This window comes from Ambystoma mexicanum, chromosome 1q (assembly GCF_040938575.1).
Source record: "Ambystoma mexicanum isolate Mex_15411 chromosome 1q, UKY_AmexF1_1, whole genome shotgun sequence".
In the NCBI taxonomy this organism is placed as follows: domain Eukaryota; kingdom Metazoa; phylum Chordata; class Amphibia; order Caudata; family Ambystomatidae; genus Ambystoma; species Ambystoma mexicanum.
Genome location: NC_090922.1, coordinates 212656199 through 212680064, shown reverse-complemented (window position 1 = coordinate 212680064; position 23866 = coordinate 212656199). Strand labels below are relative to the sequence as shown.

Genomic DNA, 23866 nt, shown 5'->3' with positions numbered 1-23866 from the left:
CTTTTCAACACTTATATTGCAATCTCATGAGATTCATCACATAAAATATCCTTACATGCTACAATTATGCGGACAAAACACAGATTGCCTCCAAACTCTACCTAGGCAACTGTGAAACTGAGCTGTATCACACTGGAAGTCTCAGCTAAGGGGCCTCTTGAATGGGCAAGAACAGACTGGAACTCAACTGAAGAAAACTTGGAGGTGCTGATCTGCAATATCATTTTACCAGAAGATATATGTCCCAAGTGATCAACAACCTAAGATAATTTATGGATAGACCCAGAATTCTGGCACCACAAATGCAATCACTAGCTATGAAATGTTTCCACCACCTGAACCAGCTCAGGTGTGCCTCATTCCTTTCCTCGCTTTCTGCCACGGACTGCTCAAAGCTACCTCTCAAGTGTCGAGACTAGATCATTCTAGCAGTGTTTTCACGAACCTTCCAGAATACCTTGTGTGAAGGCTGCCTAAAATACAAAATGCTGCGTCAGAATACTGCTGCGACAAGGCCAGAGGGATATACACAGCCAGCATTGCAAGAGCTAAACTTGCTGCCAGTCTGGCACAATATTCAATTCAGCAGTTGTGCCTTGCTCTTTAGCACGTAAGGTGGCAGAAATTCACCCAAAAAAGATCAAACTACACCCCCCCCCTGAAATAATGGTAAGGACCGACAATTAAGCTTTCATTACAGCAGGAAACATCCGAGAGACAGCTCATCTGCTGTCTTCCTTTCTGGTTAGTGGACAATGCTTCCTGTGCAGTCAACAAAAGTGGCCACACAGGAAATGCCACCCACAGAAGAGCACCATTGTGGAATAGGGGGTGCAGGAAGTGCGTGCCATTTTGGCAACACTGAAGTGGGGGGGCAAACAGATGGATGGTTAAGGCTGCCAGGAGGTCTGAGAGGGCGAAGAACACAAAGAAGGGTTGGGATGGGGAGGGGCACTGGGAGTCTGGGAAATAAAGCATGACAGGCTAGGGCAGGCTGGGGCATGTTGTGTGTGGTGATGGAGCACAAGCGGAGGGATAAAGATTGCGAAGTCAGGGTGGGGGAGATCCACCCGATGGAAAAGTGTGTATGCATACACGTTGCCCGCGTGAGGCCACTATGAGGCAGCCAACAAGAGCAGTCTTTTTTTCCGAGAGACCGCAGACAGCAACAAAGAGACATAGAACTCAGTCTTGACAACCCAAATTATGAAAAGTAAGCTCTAAACGAGTCCACACATTACAGCCATACAACACAATCTGCAAAGCGCCAAATAGCTGGCATTTCACAAGACACTGGACATTCTGTGATGCTGATGCCTAGGCATGTATCAAGGAGCTGCTGTGCAGCTCACTACAAATACCTAAACTACACAAGGACCCCCAACCTCTGCAAATGATGCAGCATCATATTCTGAAAGTACCCTACAATTCACCCAACCCCTCAATCAACCTGAGCACACAGAGGTGACACATACACATGAAACAATATCACACCATGAAACCACTCAACCAGCACCAACCAGCCACGATGAAACGGCCATGTGACAAAAGCGAGTAAAGCTTGTACCTCAAGGAGGCACGCAGGCAACAGTGAATGAGACCACTCCTCAGAATCCAGAACCACCCATACATACCTAGCCTTTATGTCATCAGCCCACAAAAGCCAGATTTATGGACTTCCAAAGCCCCTGGCACACGACTTGTCATGGCTCTACCATGGACTCAACACTAATCTCCAACTCTAAGCCTCATACCCTAATCTACAAACAGGTGCTTAACAAGAGATGTAAAAACGTAACCTAAATTATTTTATATTTTATTTTTTTATGTACGCATACACAAGTCAGCATAACTTTATATACAAAACAAATAAAGAAATATACTTAAAATTGACAAGTTCTAAAAGTTACTTACAATAATAAATAAGTTAAGAGAATCATTAGTGACTTGACACTTCACCATCGGGTACACACAATGATAATTCATCGGATAAAAAGCTCCTTAATTGTGTATGTTTGATTTATTTTTGTGTTATGGTTTAAAACAATACCCCAAAACAGTAAAAAGAGACCCCAGGGAGGTATGCACTCAGGTACCCCTTGTACTTATGATCAACAACAAAAAGCGCAACAACCCATGTGCACCAGTCAGTACTAATGCTATATCAAAAGTACATAAGGTAAAATACATATACTGCAGACAAAGGGATGTCAAGGGATTCAGTTTACTTTCTCGAATACCTTTAATCAGTAGAACAACTTCAACTCTTCCTCTAAACAAGGCTTCTCTCGTAAAAACACCCCTCTTGTATTAGATAAATGCAATGAAATACAAAAGTGTCAACACTGTCGACAAATTACAATGCTCTCAATTATTCACTTCACTCCATCCACTAACATTCGTACATAAAGTGCTTAGTGCAAACATTTCATATCATTTCATATAACCATAAAATATCATTCTCACATATCGATCTCACTGGTCATATCTTATTCTAATCACCATTAACCAATAGGGATCATCATATTATTCTGTACCATTTAAAACAAATACATAAAAATAACAATTCCATTAGCAGCCTGCCCAACATGTTTCTTTCCTGATCGGCAGTGTGACAAATCACAGAAAGTTCTTCAGGGGCTTAGTTATTTATCTAACATACAATAAGGTGATGACTTGTTAGTAGTGTTGAATCTGTAACTCGAGATTACACTAGCAGATTCCCAATACAGCGACGCTAATGATACCTCATCTTCTTATGGGATAGTTACTTCTCAACTAGTCAGATCTTTCAGTAGACAGCCTGTAAACAAGCAATGACATACCTATATACCTTTGTACATGCCTCATATTGGCGTGCTTCACTGCCACTAACATAGTGTAGCATGCACGTAATCTTAGAAATTCACTCCCCTATAATTCAGGTGCTCCACTCATATCGACCTCAATTACAGTTTCTATGTGAGCCTTTGAATAGATGCGGCAGTGTTTGCCTGAAAAGAACACAATTTCAAAACAAGAATCAACTTCAAAGGACTGCACACTAGAAACAGCTTCAACAAGTTAGCGGCTGTGTGAAACTTTGCATCACGAAGAAGCCCCAGCTCTGTGTTTGTGGCTGGGAAGTCTTCATTTTTTGATAAGATAAACCAAATAATTAGGGAATCCCTGTGCCCTAAATACAGATAGAACAGCATATGCTGCATGGAACAGGGAAAGCTACTAAGAGTACCAAGGGTAGATACTTGAGAAGATAAGGGTCCACCCATGCCATATATACCTTTCAATTTCATCAATGGGAGTCGATTCATGTCCATCCTAATGAATGCCTAGTCGAATTGAGGGGTGGTAAAGATAGAACCCCCGCCTGCACAAGAAGCCGAAACACATGTCTGTCGACACTGTTTTGTTTGTTTAATACAAAGTCATTGAAGAAATGATATGCAGGTCTGAGATGGAACACATGACCTTTGAAAGTTAGTTTAGATTGTCATGTGTCTGCCACGTCACTTGGCCAGAAGAAAATATTGTAGTAGGATATGAATATTGTTACTGGCCAGAGGAAAGGTATTGAGGTGACAAGTCCAGACCAGTGTCTATATAATAAAAAAAGTGAATTTGTTGATCAGTGTAATATATCTGTTTTAAGTTGTTTTCTGAGTCACTTTTACTAACCCCATCACCCATTTCTTTGAAAATTAGTCCACCGAGAGTGGACTTGAAACTGTCTTTTGGTCATATTGAGTTAATGTTTCTTATATAATAAAAACATGTATTTTTGTACAGTAAACCATAGAGCATGGTAATGTTTATGCAGGTAGAACATTTCTGAACAGAGTGTGTCTGAGTGAAAATGATAGATGGCTGGTCAGAGTCACGAAAAACATATGTGTCTCTCACAGTCGTTCTTTTGTTCTAGATTTGTATCCCAGTAGAGGGACACAAACGTTTTTTGGAGGTTCTTTCTTCCAATGACATAAACAGTGGAAAAACGTTCTCTGGGTTGCTTTTTTAGTTGGCTAGCCAGTATAAAGTGCATAGCATTTAGTTCAAGCAGTGATGACCCGACTGATTGCGCCCATATCTCTTCTACTGCCTGGGCCAGCTCTACTTTGCCTTCATTATGATTGACCACTAAATGCTTTATTAACAAGTCAAACTCCTCATCGTCTGCTGTATCTTGTCCTAGGGTAGGCATCTGGTCTAAAGGACTTGTTGGACCTGTCTCATGCATAGGCTTCAAGAATCTCGTGATAAGACCATTGGTTGGCTTTTGGTTTTTGTTAGTACATTTCGATGTTAAGCACTTACCCCATTACTGAGACCTGATACTGGGCTATAGGAAGTGAGCCTGATTTACAATGCCCCAATGCCTTTTCCCCAAATTGTTCCATTAGTACTTTAAAAGTCGAGACTGCACTTAATTCCGCAGGCAATCCCTATATACATTTTAGGGAATAGAGGAAAACAGTGGGCCCTTTTTGTTTTTCTGTAGAATATTTTTCATATTCTTCGCTTTCTCTTTTTAGAATAACATGGGTGCAAGGACTTCCTCCACTTGGGAATCCATTTATTTAGGGCAAGATTTCTGAGAGTTATCCAGGATTGAAGACACCTCAGGACGCTGGACAGATGTGTTCAAGTGTGCAGTATCAAACAGTATTACAGCCAAAATATGCTCTTGATTTGCTGGTGGGCTATTTGAATAGTTAGAAGGTGGTATTATCTGATTTCCGGTAGTTATTACCATTGTTCTAAGCTCAGTTGGGATATCTGAGCATGAAACCATCGGACATAAGTCTGATGTATCAGGTGTTTTTGCAAGTAGTTGCCCACTTGCCATCACATAGCCCTCTACAAAATTCAATTTAGCACACAAATCCCTCAGCACTGTTCATATTGCCCTTAATTCATGTTGTACTGAGTCATGTCCTTTATCTGTGGAATTTAGGATCCTCCATAATACGGGAAACGAAAAGGCATCTATGATCTCCTCAATTTGGGGCATATCAGGCCGGGTTTGTTCAGGAACATCCAGCAGATCTCTTCCTCCTGACCTGGTGGGTGAAGACGCTGCTGTTGGAAATGTATTAGCAATGCATGTTATTCTGCTAGGGTAAGAAATTAAGTGTCCAGGAGACCATGAACGGCTCAGTCTGCATTGGATAAAAGCGAGCACTAGTAACAGGTCTGGTTAGACTAATAACTGCAAGTTCAAAGTCATGTGACAGAAAAGCTTTTTTCTAGCAATCCTATAGAGATCATAACTAGAGGGAGTCCCTGAAATTGATAAATAAGTACAGCACTGTCTCTCAGTGGTATATGTCTATACAGTCTATTTACGTTTGACCAAATGCGGCAGTGCATTGTTTTACCTGCTAACATGGGATACACCGATAATCTACAGGGCACTTTGATCTAATCTTTGTCGAGCTCAAAAGCACACAAACACTTTGTTATCTGCCATGTAACATCCTTAATTTGGGTACAGTTCTTTTTATTTTTAATGATAATCCAAACTCGTATATGACCTGGTGGATTTTACAATGCTGTGTTTTTATGTGTAGGTTTTATGGACAGTGTTGTACGAAATAAATTTGAACAGAACAAATCAAATTTCTTTAGCCATTTTTTAGAGAATTATTTCAAATCGTTGGTAGTTTGAAAACGTTTGTCAGTCAAATCTTGAATATTTAAGAGCTATGTGGAGAAAGACACTTTAATATATGAGATATTGCAAACAAACCTCAGTCACTAGGTCTGGCAAATGGAGCATGTAATTTGTGTATTTGTTTATATAATTCAATACTTTTTTTTAAAGTATTTGATATGTTCATGTCTTTTACTCGTTTTGTCCTAGTGTCCTCCAGATGAATAAAGAATATCTGCATTTTGGGTCCTAGTGTACATCGGGTCTGACAGTAGAATTTTTAAGGGGTTTGATGGTGAATTTTAAGGACACTTGTATGGTGGCTGGGTATGTCACTGTGTAAGTCATTTGTTTCTGCCCTGCCACAATCTCTTAACACTCCTTATGTCACATTCTGTGTACACTAGGACCCCAAATGAGGAAATTCACGGATTGACCTCAGGGACATCATTTGGGGGTTGCCAGGGGTCGCAGCTGCGACCCCTGTGGTCTCCCTTGCTACCCCTAATATATTTTTTTTAATGCAAGCTCCTGGGCTGTGACCAGAGCCATGTGGCTCTTTGTTTCTGGAGTGGCTGGCTTTTTGGTTCAGGCCACTTAGAAAAAATACAGGGGGTTGCACAAGTGTAACACTTTGAGCAGTGGCCCTAAATAAGAAAGAATAGGAATAACAAATAATTTGTCTTTCTGGAATTCTATACAATAATTGCTAAACTCAATAAAGGTTTATTTCAGGCACACTTCAGTGGCTGAGGCACTGGTTTACGCTGTTCTTTAACACCTCAACTCAGCCTTTCGTCGATAAATGATAAATGAATACCATCACAGGCTGGGTGTATTTTTGTTCTATATAAAGCACGTAAGTGTAAGTGCTATATCATAGCACATCATTATCATTTGGACTTGGACGTCTGCTTGCATTCACAGTAACTTGGTAATATGGGCCTATACAGGCTGATATTAACGACGCATATGGTGATCCATCTTTGTATCAAATGTATATCACATTATAGTGATATAGTAACCATATTTTTTGTAGTGTACTTAGGAACAATGCTATGTGATGCCACTTCCTGTTTTGTAAAGGCATGAAAGGTTGTGTTCCATTGCTTCCTGTGATGTCACTTTGAGGTGGGGTCAAATGACATCACTTCCTAGGATGTTAGCTGAGGTCAAAGATTGTGTGATGTCACTTCCACTACTCCTGACATTTTGGTGAAATGATGTGACTGACTGCCCTAAGAAAGTTCCTTGCGGTCTGAAAGTTTTGAAATTATTTACGCTCTATGTAAAAAGAAAACACAGAATTGAAAAATGTCAATTCATTTCTCTGAACAAACATGGATATGAATGATATGCTGTTTTTTTCAGGTCCAGGGACTGAGGTTCGTCTGTCATTTCCCCATTTGTTTCAGTTCAATGTGGGCTTCTTCATGTGGGTTTGCCTAGCAAGACAGACCCATCTCGGAAGACCAAATTCGAATTCAACTAGAGTTAAGAGAATTTGTACATATCAGTGTCTTTGAGGATGCCACATTTTATGTGGGTTTAGCGAAATTCACTCTTCTAGATGTACTTATGCATATTTATGTGACACTCTGAACTCAAGTGTTTATGCATGTGAGCTTCATAAAACAATCAATAAATACATACAGATATCATACTTTTACCGATTGATGGTACCACCATCGTGTTCATCATCAGAGAGAGCAGATTAAAAGAAGTGAGTGTATTTTCATGTACCGCACAGTGGGCCTGATTCAGAGTGTTAATTACAATGGGATTCCCCCATTACCGAACGCTTCTGGGAATCAGGCCCAGTGTATTATTGATGTGCTACGCACTGTCATTTGGGCTTGAAATGAGCTAAAAAATATAACGTTTGCTCATTTATGGGCCAAGAGTCTTCTAAAATGGCAGAGGTTGTGCTACAACATTTCAGTGCAGCGATTTGATCCCTAACAGACAGTTTCAAAGGCTCTCCATACCCAATATTTTCCTTTTTATATTCACACACCACAGAGTTAACAATGGTTAGCGTGCAATATAGGATGCTTTAAATCTAACCTGCCAAATAATAACTATCCAGATTATATTTTGGTGCAATTAAACACTTGCTCCATTATCTGACACCAGATGGCAGGTGCCTGGTTTAAATTGTAGAATGAGGGCAGCTAAAAGGAGTCATCTGCAGCTTTGGCATTTGTGGATGCAGCAATATACTCAGATTGACCTCACGAGAGCGCACCACCGTGCAACGTCCACTCCTTCATCCGAGAGCTTTCAGGTTGTCCCATGTAACCTGAATTTACCCATGGACGTTGCGTAAGACAGTCCTGTATCTTTCACCTCCTCAATTTCTAGCCCTTATCAACGCTTCTAAAGTCTATTCTCACTCCCCTCAGTGCAGAACCGCAGTGGACTCTGACATACTGTCTTACCCCTTTCTTTATCCTACCACTCTTTGATATAGATCATCGTACTAAGCACACTCACATCATTGTCCTTCATTGATGGAGCACAACATTAACTCATCATCCCCTATCTAAGTCGCTGCATCTCTCTTCTCCCTCCCCCCCACCCTCCCAAGTACTCGAACCAAAATTCTGGTCATGGTGGACTGCCACCACTTGCACCAGCACAGTAGCCTCTGGTTTATTCTACTCTTAGTCAGATTGAGTGAGAGTCACTCCTTGAGATATCATGGACGCAATACGATTGTTCAGCATGGCCAATCCACTCCACTCATATACCCTAATGTCTGTCCCATACATACCTCTTTCTCGATGGCACAATCTACCATGTCCATTACTTCTCCCAATATATGAGTATTGTCTCGCTTCCTCCTTATCTTCCTAGTCTCTTAATTGTGGCAGCACTCTTTGGGCCTGATTCACAGAGTGTTTTCCAATAGAATTGCCCCATTATAAAACAAGTCCGTGAATCAAGCACTTTATCATGAATATTTGTTCCACACATTTGTGCTCCCCCGATATAGAGTGTGAAGTGAAGAAAGTACAGATAAGGCTCTTTGCCACCGTAACGCTCTTAATATCTTCCATATAACACAGTGGGTTTTGAAATATTTTTTCACCATGCTGTTCGCAGACTACAAGTGCAATTCGCAAATCCAACATGGCTTCCATTTTAGAATTTTTGACGCACCTCCTGTTTCTCAGTTGACAAATCAGAGCCTTTACAAGATTTCCATGGATATCATGCAGCTCCCTGATTGGTCCAGAGACACTATATCGGGAAGTGAGTCTGCGGACCGAACTAAGATACCAGTAATATTTTGTACCTATATTTTGGGTATTTTAAAAAAACTGCTGGAGAGATTAACACCACATTTGAAAAAGCACGGTTCCGGGACCTGGCCACCACTCCTCATACAAGTTTGGTGCAAATCTGTACGGCGGTTCGGGCTGTAGCCGCAAGCTACATTTTTTCCCATTCAAGTCTATCAGATTTTCAACAATTTTGGCGGCCCTCCTATTACTTTGCCCACCTTGGCAAAACTGCTCCAAACTTTCCCGAATCATTCAAAGTCTGGGCCTTATTATTATATTTTTTGCAAAGTGTAGATTCGTTAAAGAGCACCAAAGCTATAAGTCGTCCAAAAAGTGAAATTCCTTCATATGGGAAAACCAGTTTAACCATAACTTCAGGGTTGCTACAGCATATACATGTGCACTCAGCAAATTATTTTCAGACTGCACCCTAACTTTCCATTTAGGCAATTCCTGTAATGTATAAGGAGCAGTTTTTGAAAACGCAGGACCATTTAAAACTAGGAAGCGCTTCACCAAATAGCACTATATCAGGATATTTTTGGGCAGTGATGATTATATGAATTCTTCTTTTATTTTATTATAGTATTTTGTTCATGCTAAATTGATATTTAATTAAATGTATTTTAATTGAGTACATTTTAACGTTGTTCTTATCTTTTATATTAGCAATGCAATTTTAAACAATTCATTACTTGTATGAACACTTTATAATCAATGATTTATACTGATAATTATTCTTGAAATGTGATGAATATACATAATTGTATTGTTTATAAACTGTGCAAAAGTTCTGTTGTTTATAACCAAAGCAAAATAAAAAAAATAAAAAATAAAAATATATATATATATATTGTTTATGCCGGGATATGTGACTGAATGTTCTTAAATGTTGACAGGACAATATGTTATCTTATGTTCTTATGAGCTAATGTTTATTTTATCATTGAATGGACATTCAGATAGCCCACTTCTTGCTGTTAAATAATGTTTCTTTTCTTCTTTTCTTTAATTAAATTATAAATACACGAATAGATAAAAAGTGAATGTGACCAAGTGTCTGTATACTTCTGTACATGTAACCACCAATTGTATGCAATTTATATTCAGAACTCAAACTCCCTTTACGTTCAGCGCTCTGACGCCCAATGGGGCATGTGTTGCGCTTTATAAAAGTACGTTAATTAATATATGTACTTGTTCCCTAATTCAACGTGTTTTTATTAGTATGTGCTAGATGACAAGAGGCAACGGGGCGCATTATAATGAACGGACCAAGAGCATCAAACACGGCCGAGATGCTCATATAAATCAAAGCACATATTCACTCCTGCTAACAAAAGAAAGGGGCCACGCTCTAAACCATGGGTGCACAACCTACGGCCCGCGGACAAGTTGCAGCCTGCCATGCCTTTTTGTCCGGCCCGTGAGGCACAAAGACTTTCCTAATGGAGGGCGGCCCGCAAGCAACATCGGCTGCCCTCCATTGGGAAAGTCTTTGTTGTCTTCCGGGCCGGACAAAACACTGGCCCTCATTGGTTCAGTCAACACGCACCACATCGCTCCTATGAGCCACATAGTGCGTGTGTGCTGCACCAATGGAGAGCCAGCACTACGGTTGGCGTGGTCCATAAGGCTTGATGCCGGAAGGCATTTCAGCCTTGGACCACGCCAGCCGTAGTACGATTCCAGTTAGCTTGCCAGCGTTCAAGCTTACCTGCCTTCCAGCACGTCTCCGGTAAGTGGTCTGTTTGTGTTTGTGTGTCGGGTCTGTTTTGCTGTATGTTGGTGTTGTGTATGTTGAGACGGGGAGGTGGGGGGGTGTCGGGTGTGCATGAATGTTTGTTTTTGAATGTTTGTGTTGTGCATGTTGAGATGCGGGGGTGGGGAATGTCGGATGTGCATGAATGTTTCTTTTTGAATGTTTGTTTTGTGTATGTTGAGATGCGGGGGTGGGGGGTTGTCGGATGTGCATGAATATTTGTTTTTGAATGTTTGTTTTGTGTATGTTGAGATGCGGGGGTAGGGGGTTGTCGGATGTGCATGAATGTTTGTTTTTGAATGTTTGTGTTGTGTATGTTGAGATGCGAGGGTGGGGGGTGTCGGATGTGCATGAATGTTTGTTTTTGAATGTTTGTGTTATGTATGTTGAGATGCAGGGGTGTGGGGGTGTCGGGTGCACATGAATGTTTGTTTTTGAATGTTTGTGTTGTGTATGTTGAGATGTGGGGGTGGGGGGTGTCGGATGTGCAGGAATGTTTGTTTTTGAATGTTTGTGTTGTGTATGTTGAGATGCGGGGTGGAGGGGTGTCGGGTGTGGATGAATGTTTGTTTTTGAATGTTTATGTTGTGTATGTTGAGATGCGGGGGTGTCGGGTGTGCATGAATGTTTGTTTTGGAGTTTAAGTGTGGTGTATGTTGAGATGCAGGGTCTGTATGGTTACCAGTCAAATGGTCGAAAACATTTGGTCGACAGACAATTTGGTCGACACCATTTGGTCGAATGCCAAATGGTCGAATTTTTTTTTTTTTTTTTTTTTACCCATTTTTTTTTTTTTTTTGGGGGGGTCCCCCCCCCAACCCCCTTTTTTTTCTTTTTTATTTTTTTTCCCCACACGAAAACCCACAAAACACATATATATATAAAAAAAAAAAAATTCGACCATTTGGCATTCGACCAAATTGCGTCGACCAAATTGCAGTCGACCAAATTGCAGTCGACCAGTTGACTGGACACCGGTCTGTATGTGTGCATGCTTGCTAGTTTGTATTCTGATTTGGGGGTGGGGGTTCTGTTCTGTATGGGTGCATGCTTGAGAGTGTGTGTGCTGAGTTGTGGGGTGGGGGGTTTTGGTCTGTATGGGTGCATGCTTGAGAGTTTGTGTGCTGAGTACGGGGGTGGGGGGTTCAGGTCTGTATGGGTGCATGTTTGAGAGTTTGTGTGCTGAGTTGGTGGGTGGAGGGGTTCAGGTCTGTATGGGTGCTTGTTTGAGAGTTTGTGTGCTGAGTTGGGGGGTGGAGGGGTTCAGGTCTGTATGGGTGCATGTTTGAGAGTGTGCTGATTTGGGGGTTGGGGGTTCAGGTCTGTATGGGTGCTTGTTTGAGAGTGTGCTGATTTGGGGGGTTCGGGTCTGTATGGGTGCATGCTTGAGAGTTTGTGTGCTGAGTTGGGGGGTGGGGGATTCGGGTCTGTATGGGTGCATGCTTGAGAGTTTGTGTGCTGAGTTGGGGGGTGGGGGGTTCGGGTCTGTATGGGTGCATGTTTGCGAGTGTGCTGATTTGGGGGGCTGGGGGGTTCGGGTCTATATGGGTGCATGTTTGAGTGTGTGTGCTGAGTTGGGGGTGGGGGGTTTGGGTCTGTATGGGTGCATGTTTGAGAGTGTGCTGATTTGGGGGGTGGGGGGTTCGGGTCTGTATGGGTGCATGCTTGAGAGTTTGTGTGCTGAGTTGGGGGTGGGGGGTTTGGGTCATGGGGGATAGTGTTTGCTTGAGGGGTGGGGGTCATGGGGCATAGTGTTTGGTTGGGGCTGAGTGGGCCATGGGGCATAGTGTTTGGTTGGGGGTGAGGGGACCATGGGGCATAGTGTTTGGTTGGGGGTGAGGGGGCCATGGGGCATAGTGTTTGGTTGGGGGTGGGAGCCATGGGACATAGTGTTTGGTTGGGGGTGAGGGGGCCATGGGGCATAGTGTTTGGTTGGGGGTTGAAGGAGCCATGGGGCATAGTGTTTGGTTGGGGGTGAAGGGGCCATGGGGCATAGTGTTTGGTTGGGGTGAGGGACATGGGGCATAGTGTTTGGTTGGGGGTGAGGGGGCCATGGGGCATAGTGTATGGTTGAGGGTGAGGGGGCCATGCGGCATAGTGTTTGGTTGTGGGTTGAGGGACATGGGGCATAGTGTTTGGTTGGGGGTGAGGGGGCCATGGGGCATAGTGTATGGTTGGGGGTGAGGGGGCCATGTGGCATAGTGTTTGGTTGTGGGTTGAGGTAGCCATGGGGCATAGTGTTTTGTTGGGAGTTAGGGGATGGGGCATACTGTTTGGTTGGGGGTTGAGGGAGCCATGGGACATAGTGTTTGATTGGGGGTGAGGGGGCCATGGGGCATAGTGTTTGGTTGGGGGTCAGAGCCATGGGGCATAGTGTTTGGTTTGGGGTGAGGGGGCCATGGGGCATAGTATTTGGTTGGGGGTTCAGGGAGCCATGGGGCATAGTGTTTGGTTGGGGGTGAGGGGGCCATGGGACATAGTGTTTGGTTGGGGTGAGGGACATGGGGCATAGCGTTTGCTTGAGGGGTGGGGGCCATGGGGCATAGCGTTTGCTTGAGTGGTGGGGGCCATGGGGCATAGTGTTTGTTTGGGGGTGAGGGGGCCATGGGGCGTAGTGTTTGGTTGGGGGAGAGGGGGCCATGGGGCATAGTGTTTGGTTGGGGGTGGGAGCCATGGGGCATAGTGTTTGGTTGGGGTGAGGGACATGGGGCATAGTGTTTGCTTGAGGGGTGGGGACCATGGGGCATAGTGTTTGGTTGGGGATGAGGGGCCATGGGGCAGAGTGTTTGGTTTGGGGTGAGGGGGCCATGGGGCATAGTGTTTGGTTGGGGGTGGGAGCCATGGGGCATAGTGTTTGGTTGGTGGTGATGGGGCCATGGGGCATAGTGTTTGGTTGGGGGTTGAGTGAGCCATGGGGCATAGTGTTTTTCGTTGGGGTGGTGAGGGGGCCATGGGGCATAGTGTTTGGTTGGGGTGGTGAGGGGACCATGGGGCATAGTGTTTGGTTGGGGGTGGAAGCCATGGGGCATAGTGTTTGGTTGGGGGTTGGAGCCATGGGCATAGTGTTGCACTCCAAGAGTGAACCCAATAATAAAGCTAAAACAGGCACAGTTAGGAGATGTACATCCTTTGCTTTTTTGAGGAAACCTGACTCAACGAAGGCCATACTCCTCTTGGGTAACCCAAACAGCAAACTATAGCAGTCCAAAATAACGGAATGTCCAATCAAGGGTCAATAAAATAAATATAATTTAATTAAACAGATGATATACAATAACTACCTAGAAATAAATTATAACAATGGAAAATGTGTGGTACAAAATGTAAGTTTGAAATGCAAATAAAAATCGTTACCCCTCAAAAACATTCTTTTTCCATGTGTTTAATACAAATTGGGGGTTGAAAAAGCCTCCTGTCACGCCCCGCCTACCGCCCCGCCGACATTTACTTTTTGGCCCACTATAGCCCTCATGTAAGGTACTTTCGGCCCTCTGTCAAAATCAGTCTAAACTCAAATTACTCTTTTTTTCTTTTTAGCAAACATTCAGCAGCCTCCAGTGTCACAAGTCTCTAAAAACTCAACCAGTCTAGATGTGAAATCGTGCAGGTTGTAGCTACTGCAGGCAAATAAACATTGGCAATAGGGATATACACGCGGCCTGCTAGTGCCAATGCGGAGGTGAGGGACTATAGGACTCTGACCTGTATACTCACCAGTCTAACGGCACGAACTTTTAGAGTGGCACAGGAAACAGGAAGACCATGACGTCTCAGACTGCGGAAGGAGGACAGGCTGAGTTGCCCACACGAGACTCACCCCTGATCATTTCAAGTTCAAAAGACCCCCAATCACAACATCGAACAAACCTCTACATTCGAGTTTCTGTTTATTTGCTTAAGAGGTCCCTCACTTCATAACGTATTTGCCCATTGGCAGAGCGGCCCACATGTGCTGCCCAGCACCCGTCTCTTCCCAGGCCTGTTTGATATTCCTAACAGCTTCAAGCCCAGCAGCCATGCATTGGCGAGCTGGCCAAAATTAGACGAGTGCTACATGAGACCACCTTTATAGCAAGCACTGCGTACCCAAGCGATCACCTTTGTTCCAACTGAAAGAGCAAACAGGACCCTGCTGGGAGATATTTTCTCCTTAGCTGACGAGGCTACGTGGAAACCTGACTTATAAGAACATTGTCCTATTGCGAAAGAAAGTAAAAACGGACCCTTTACATTGTCCTTTTGCCCAGAAAGTAAAAACTGACCCTTTTCTGGAAAACATGGCCCTGAATATAGGCAGAACAACTTGTGAGCAATTCAAGGGACAAGAAAGGGACTGAACACCGACAGTTTTAGTGTGATGCTCAGTGGCTATGATTGAGCATTGGTCGAAGTGAGCTGGAACGCTCGAGAGCGGCGGTCCACCACTTTTATATTTGACTGTTAACCGCTCCACCACTTTTTGCAACCATTTTCACCATTCCAGAACTGTTCTTTGAGAAGGTAAACCACACCTCTCCATGTTACCACTGGATATCAGTTGCAGCTACACTCAAGGCAGTTTCAACTCATTTGGCTGTCAACCAGCATGGCTGCAACCCTTGAAGAATGTGTTGCACGTTGCTCCTTTCCGTCCTACTCTGTCCCCTGCCGGAGTCACAGTAACACTGCTTTGTTGGTATGCTTCTATCTCTGTGATTGAGGATCTATTGCTGCTATGAAGCCTTTCACAAACCAATTTCAAAGAAACAGAACATCTGATTACCTTCACAGCTCACACTCTCCATGCCCCAAGCAGCCTCCACTGCCCACATGTGCTCTCACTAGTGCCCCTGGTGGATGCTCTACTCCATGGCTTATCGCGGCTGGATTTTAGAACGTTTATAAAACTGAAGAGAGTAAAGTCAGTGGTCGAAGTGTACAAAAAAAATGTAGTGGAACAATGTTCCTCTGCCCAGCCGCCTTTTATGCCCCACCCATTAAATGGCCGCCATTAGTGTGTCATTGACCCCTCAGCATACAGATGTATGTAGCCCTCCTTCCCTTCACCCACCATTCACACCTCTTAAGGGGCTTGTGCATGACTGTAGCCACTGATATGCCCCTCCCATTACCTGCACACACCTCTGTGCCTACACATGCCCCTTGCGCCTACAGCAATTCCCAGATTGCTGCGGGACTGCCTGGGAGTAGGCTTCATTGGAAAGCACGTCATGTAACTAAACAAAGCTTAGCCAGCACGTGCAAGATAGTACAATGTGGTTTAACACTGGATTGTTAACGCAGAGCATAGGTTCAAATCCCCACCAGGGGAACTGTTCTTTTTTAAGTGGCCTTTCCTACCGTCCTGGAACGGTACTCCAGGTCACATAAAGTAAGGGAACTATGACCGATTTCCATGAGAAGTAAGGGAACCTTGTACCATTTAGTTCCCTCCCACATTGACCTCTGAGTAAAGTAAATGAGTCTGTGCCCCCCTAAATATTTCAGATGTGAATAATTCACTATTCCAAATCCAGTTGTAGATACTTGGGGAAGGTTTTTTGATATGTGAGCCTAGTGATGGGGTTATGTTAAGTCCCTGAGGGCTGTTCAAGGTATACTGCTGTAGCCCTGTAGCAAAGGCACACAGATAGGATGACCAGATTTAAAAAGTAAAAAAAAAAACAGGACAAGGCAACTAACATAAAGGTAGGACTAACTCTTGAAAGTGGCTGTCAAGGCACTACACTAAAATAGAGGTTGGAGGAGAAGGATGTTTAAGTGTTACTGGTGGAATAAACACATATTATAATTAATTTATCACTAACTACCAACATCTAAATTAGTAAAATACATAATTTCTTCTGTGTGAGATTGTGCATTTCTGGCTGCCAGATATGACCTACTATCAAAAACCAGCGCCATTGCATTTTCCAATGGAAACAAAATGTTTAAAAAGGGGGACAGAGCACGACATTCCGGGGCTGTCTCTGTAAAACCAGGACATCTGGTCACCCTCCATAATGAGTAGCTTTAAACATGGTGGCAGCCATTTTGTGGGTACCCAAGAACTTTTCTAGTTTTCCCTAATCAAAGCAGGAGTGTGGCAATGAAAGGCCTTGCTCCCTCAGACAAAGTGTCACTCTGGCATCCGGTCGCTTGCCAAACTGACTGCCTGTGACGCCACGTGTGTCTGCCAAGGTTTGACACACGGGTCCTGAACAAAAGTGAACAAGTCATAACCAAAGACAGAGACCCTTTAATCCGGGCTTGGTCGCCCAAGGCTACGTATTTCTGAGAAGCGTCGGCCATGTAAACGCGTTTTGCAACTTAAACATTTTGCAATTCCGTAGAAAGCAGTGGAGGGTAAATGGGCCGGCATTAAATGCTTGGTTCTAAGTTCCTTATGCAGAGAGCTATTACAATGAGGGGAACTGAACTATAACATCAGGCATGGGCCAGTGCGCTGTCCTGGCAAGAGCTTGTATTCAGTTATATGATAATGGCAGTAGGCAGACGTATACAAGAACACATGTGCGCGCACACACAGGCACACGCACACCGCACGTATGCAAGCCAAGCAGGTTCACATGCATGGGCGATCTGCTGCATTGCCAACTCGGCACAGTCTGTGCCTGGACTGGCCGCTGGTGGCCGCTGATGAGGTCACTCCATTTCCCAACATAATCAAACCTTGGCTTCTATGCAGCGTCTTTTTTTGTCGGGTGCCAGTCGTGGCAGAGTTGCACGCAAAATTGGCTCCTGCCTACTGAGAGTTGGACTCAACCCAGACATGCCCAATTGGCAGAATGATCAATTCTACGTTGTGAATTGATGATTCGTTGGGCAAGTGGGGTAGTTGGAACGGTGGGAGTGCCCCCTCCTGCATCAGGTTGCTTTTCAGTGCTTCAGACCAGCGACATGTTACGGCCAACAATGCTGCACTGAAGGTCTGCTGCAGGTCACACATTCTCAAGTGTCAGGTGCATATTAGAAAACTGTGTGACCTGAGCAGCATGATGTCATTTACTCGTTTATAAACAAAATTAAAACAATTTGACATTGTAGGCGCTGCCCACACCATAGCTAAGCACGCCATTCAATTAAACCATGGCATAACACACAACAGCCCAAACCCCTCATTGGTTCAACAATCGTACTGGTCATTGGCTAACACATTACATCAAAAAGTGTTTTCTCTGGGTGTTTCGTGTTGGAAAAATAATATTTTGGCAGAATGCTCTGATGGTTCCCAGATGCAACCATTTTGCAAAGCTGGGCATACGCAAGCCTGGGTCGGCACAGGCACTTTCCCGTAGGGAACAAACCTAAGATCCAGCACATGAATGTATCACTGAGCCCTACCTCCGGGGAGCTCGGCCGGGCCGCAGGTGGATCTCAGCGCGTCCAATTCGTCTACCCACAGCTTCTTGTAGCAGAACTTCCAGAGCCCAAAGTGGGCAGCGTCGCAAGTCATGCTGCCATTCTGCTTGAAAGTGTTCATCTCCACCCAGAACTCGGTGCCCACGGCCAGCACGGTTAACGTCACTCCCGCGATGGCCACGAAAAAGGCCAGCTTGATCTTGCCCTCCTGGGCATCGCTCATGCCCTGGCCCCTGTTCCCACGGCCCCGGGCCCCTAAACGCTGTTCCTCCTCCTGCACGAAGAAATTGGACCACATCCTGGCTTCTGAAGGGCGCGCCACGTTGGTAGATTGAGGGGTCTCAGCTGCGGGTGCACAAATTCCTTTGCCTCTGTCGCGCCCACCTCTTGCGACGCTGCTTTGTTCTGTTTGGGCCTATGACACGCAGGGCATTTATCGCCCTTATTCCAGAAGTTTCAAAGGACGGAGAAGCAAAGTGCGGCTCCGGGGAAGTATCTCGCGCTCTCCCTGTCTCTCCCTGGCGAGCACTTGCGCGCACACACACACACACACGCACATGCCTGGAAATAATTTTTGCACCTGTTACATTCATCAGATGGCCAAGGCAAGAGGGTTATTTTAAGTTCCCCTTAAAGGCGCTCGCTGTGTTGGCAGAGCATGCACTCTGAGCCGAAGACGAAAGCAAAACGGCAGCGTCTGCCCGTCTCTGCTGCTGTCAAATTTAAGGAAATCTGAAGATTGCCGCTTGAGGTGACGGTCTCATGTACACAGAGAGAGATCCCAGCGCCAGCCCCGACATTTTGTATCCTGTTTCTCTGGGGCTTTCTGTTGGGTCAAGGGCTGTGACGGAAGGCAGTGGGGCTTAATTGTATGGGCAGTTTTGACATGCTGCAGGCTGAGCCATTTATGATTAGGGAATTGACCACTAATTCCCAACCTCGACAGCAACACCTGCCGGAAGTGACCTGGAGAAGAGAAACCGATGGAAAATGTCTGCAATAACAGTGTTTGCCAGAGTCAATGATGACTATTGTATTGGAATTGGGTTTGATGTATACAAGTCATTATCACAGTAACCATGAATATTATACCCAACAGTGCCCCCTGCTGGCAGGCCCCATGTCCCACGGGACGCATGTGCTAAAGCTGGGGCGCAACAAAACCAACATTTCGGGGCGGTGGGCTAACCCTTCAAATGTTGGGCGATGGGCTAACTTCAGAGACTGGGGAGGGGCACATGTATTTGTGTGGGGGTACTAACTTCTTAACACATTCTAATGAGACTATTCTAGTGCAGCTTCAATGTTACAACCAGTTAACTCTCCCACTTAAGTCTAAAAGCACCCACTTGAGGACTGCTTTGAGAATGATCAGTCTCCTGACCCCTCTCTACCCTTCCGTTCACTCCCCTGGCATGCAAGTACTAACTCAACATCACAATTTCATTTGCCTAAAAATGTATGCATATGAATGCAGGTGCCAACAGTGAAATGTTTTACTTTAGTAAATGCCAGGCCTTTGTTGACAGCGAAGCCAACGCACCCATAAGGACGGCTCTGTAGGCCAGCTGGGTCGAGTCAATGTAGCACAATATTTCAGGGGAGTTTCTGGGGGGGGGGCGCAGTGGAGGATGGAGCCTGGTCAGCTCAATGGGGTTGCGCCACTGTGCTACAGCTACTCCTTCATAGAAAATCTCAGATTGGGGTTATCTGGGAATGCATCTATTGCCACACTTCAATTGCCTTGGGAAGATATCTCAGGGGCAACGTGCTCTCCTTGGAAGCAAGACAATGCAGAGCAGCGCAAGTTGGATCCCCGGGTCCGCGCTTAGAAACCTCTGGGTATTAAGCGCGTTATAAATGACCAATCATTATCATAGCAGTGGATCAGCTGTGACTCATGTCTAATGCTTACTATGCTAAACAGCGACATCTCCTGGGGAGTGTACGAGCAGGCGCAAAAGGGTTTAGCTATGTGTTAAATTCTTATCATGCCTCACGGCGATGTGGATATTGGTACCACCATACACCAGTCAGTGTGGAGGGGTAAAAATATAGGTAAATAGGCAGGTGGGTGGGCGGATAGATAGAGAGAGAGATTGGATGGACGAATGTATGCATGCCTGGGTTCCCATATAATCTCATGATTGGTCATGAGTTGAGAGCCGAGGCCGTCGTGGCGAGGGGACGATGGGAGGGACACCAGATTATTGAAGAAGAGAGGAGCAGATAACGGGGAGATCCTCAGAAACATGGGAGCAAACCACTTCATTTCACACCGCGCACAACCCAGCACGAACGTCTGCAGCAACTCTGGGGTAATCCTTAAAATGATGCAGGAGCAAGTCAAGTCCATGGCCTTTTCGGCTGCCATCAACCTACCACCCCCAGCACCCAATGCCTCCACCCCCCTCCACTGCTTCATGTTCGGAGACCACAACACCTGACACGAGAACAGGCGAAAGGGATATCTGGAGTTGCTCAACCTCGGCACAGTGGCACTTTGGCCAAAGTGTTTAATCCACACAAATAAATAAAGGGTACTTCAGTTACATGTTTTTGGGAGAGGAAATCATACCACTCCAATACTAAAAAATGAAGTCATTCCATAATGTTCAGTCAAAATACTTCCATGCATGACTAGGACATTTTTGGGTTGGCCAAAAATGCTCATTATTGTAGCTTTTGTTTCAGAAGGAGAATGAATGGGGCAGCATGTTATATGTGGTGGGAGGGCTTCAGTAGAGGTTCCCTGGGTTAATTTCAGTCCAGTTCCAACTGGTTTTCCATACTGCACTGGAAAGATGCTGTGCCTTACTTGAGCCCGGACTTTCCTATACACAGAGTGCAGGATGGAGAGAGGCTTTTGTTTTATGTCCTGTAGTATGAAGAACATTCACACTGTGGACCTTCTTGCTGCAGCAAGAAGACATTTACACTCTTGTGGCTCTGAAGGTGGAAAAGCTGGTGCTGTGAATTTTCACTTCTGACCGGTTGTCTTGGAAAGAATCAGTACAAATGTAGAAGAGTAGCTATGTCCTTTGTGCTTATTGCTCTCGGTGTGGTCATGTCCTCCTTCTCCTGCTCTAAGTCGCTGGTTTCAAAAGTCACGTGCTGCGGGACCTTCAACTCAGATGGGTTCCCCACATCTATCATCGTCATCATCATTGTCCTCAGGCTTATAATCAATGAATGCGGGTGGCGGTGGTAGAGATCAGATCCACCCCGTAACCTGCACCACTGCAGATGCTTTTCCAGGCTTATTAGTAGATATATTCCATAAAGCTGCTCCCTCCTCTGGGTCAGGGGCAGACAACAGACCTTCCTCTGCATGCCACCCTTTCCCCATGGTATGATATGATATTTTATTTGTATCACGCTCATATACAAGTGTTTCAGAGTGCAACGAGGTAAGGGAGGGGAACAGGGGAGAACACAACAACAACAATTTTACTAGGCCCAGTGACATTGAGATCGCACAAGTGCATGGGAATGGAAAAAGGGAAAAAGTGCATGGAAGGCAGGGAGTGGAAAGTGCGGAACAGAGGAGAGCAGATAAATAATAATAAATAAAAAATGGGGGCAATAAACAGTGGTAGTGCAGACAGCAAGTGGCAAGTGCTGTGTTTAAGGCAGCAGACTGAGTTGAGTCTGATAAGTGCAGAAAAAGAAGAAAAATGGGGGGGGATACAGTCCCCAGTGCAAGGGGGGGCCAAGAGGCAGTGCAGGAGGGTGGCAGGGTGAGCAGGTACCTGGGACAGGGGACAGAGGGTGGCCAGGTGCACAGTGCCAAGAGAGCAGATCAGCAGGGGAGAGGGGGAGCGAAGGCGGAAGCAAAGAGGAAGGTCTTGAGGTTCTTCCGGAACCAGAGATGGTTCTCCTCAAGTTTTAGATTGGCAGGGAGGCTGTTCCAGAGGCAGGCCCCAGCCGAAGATAGAGATCTGCCCCCAGATCTCTTTGATTCTTTGAAAAACGATTGACTCAGAGAGAGTTAGAGGTAGAGGAGCGGTAGTCCAGGCATTCCAAACATGACAGCATTCAAAATGGTCACTTCTCTATAGCCACAAGAAGATGGCCCATTGCAGACAAAGAGTCAATGGATCTAGTCTTCTACTAACTAACAAAGACATTGGGCCTCGTTACGAGTCCGGCGGTAACAGTGCCGGAAAAACCAGCAGGCTGCCGCCAGACCACTAATACCATTCTGCCACTGTGATTGCCGGATCACTGGGGCATTACAACCCCAGTGACCCGGTAATTCTGGAGGCGGAATTCAGTAAATCTATGGGACTCCATGGGAAACACTGGTTCCGTCTTGGACAGAGCTGGTGTTTCCATGTCCGCCTGCAGGCAGGTGGTGTTACTTCCGCCAGGTCACACCTGGCGGGAGTGACACCTCCCACCTGCAGGACTCGGAATAAGCCGGTTCGGAAACAACGGTGGCGACAGATTTACCGCCACCGTTGTTTCTAAAACCGGCTGACTTGTAATGAGGCCCATTTTCTCTGTAACTTGTATTTTGTATGGCAACTGAGAGACAGCACTCTCAGGTACAGTCAGTGAAAATAGTTTCCACCTTCCTACAAAGAAATGGAAGTATTCTTCCCGAAAAACAGAATTTGGTGTGGTAAATAAAAGAAAGCCCGTTCAATAAGAGACACTGAATATAATCTCTGCCTGATTTCAAAGAATTATTAGACTTTTCCTCAGAAACGACTACTTAACTCGAATTTGGGCTGGCCACTAAATGATGACACAGACTCTTACAGCCACTGAATATAATCGCCTCCTGCCTACAAAGTCATACATACAACGTTTTCTCTGCAACTAGTATTTGGTATGTTAATGTTAAAGGATATTTGTACCGCGCACTATCACCACCGGAGTGGTGCCCTGGCGCTCTCTGGCGGCTCTGAAAGAGGAAGGCAGGGGGGTTAGTGGGAGGAAGCTGGAAAAGTGCAAGAGAGCAGTGATGTGCTGTTGGCAGCCTTAGCCCGGTGGGTCCATTGGCTGGGCTTGGGGTGTTTTAGTGAGTGATTGGAGTGCTTGGTTGTATATGACAACTAATACACAACACACTTAATTAATGACAGTGAATATGACCCAAACCTGCTGTCCAGGAATTTCTAAGACTTTTCCTTTGCACACCCACCCACAACCCCAACACACAGCCCCAACATATCCCGACCCTACTTACCTTAAAGACGTGCTGAGTCCCTGCGGCGCCAGTTCCCTTTCACTTCGTGATCAGGAATCGGTGCTGCAGGATCCTTTTTCTTTTTTTCTTCTTTTCTTCTTTTCTTTTTTTTTCTTTGGTGTGCTCCGGGGTGTTCCCCGCAATACCCCGCTCACTATACTCTATAGCATAGTGAGCGGGGTATTGCGGGGGACACCCCCACATCCCCCAGCTTTTTTAAAAATTATTTGGTGGGGGGCTGAAAGGGTGTCCCCCGCAACCCCTGCCCACCGAAACATCGAAACACATACCACAAAAAGTTCCAACTTTTGGTCATTAGAACTTTTTGTGGTGTGTTTTAGGTCTTTTGGTGGGGTCGGACTTTTATAGTCACTCATTTCGTACAATACCAACTAAAACACAACACAATTAATGACAGTGAATATGACACAATGGGCCTCATTTCGACCCTGGCACTCTCGTAATGAAGGGTGCCGGTACGGGACTCGCACCCTTCATTACGGGAGCGCCTATTACAAGGTTCCCTTTGCGGGACTCGGAACAGACGTCTGGTAAAACCAGATGTACTTTCCGGGTCCCGCGAGGGGAACAGGGAGCTAATAACA

The 23866-nt window shown here is 45.1% G+C and overlaps 1 protein-coding gene across 1 annotated transcript in view; it reads right to left on the bottom strand.

Annotated features, from left to right (window-relative positions):
* CACNG6 (calcium voltage-gated channel auxiliary subunit gamma 6) overlaps nt 1-18622 on the bottom strand; it is a 544003-nt gene extending 525381 nt beyond the window's left edge. Inside the window, exon 1 of the mRNA XM_069637397.1 lies at nt 18047-18622. Within this exon, the coding sequence (XP_069493498.1) occupies nt 18047-18362 (316 nt within the window). The 5' untranslated portion in view covers nt 18363-18622. The remainder of the gene's footprint in view (nt 1-18046) is intronic.
* Nucleotides 18623-23866: the final 5244 nt, after the last annotated feature.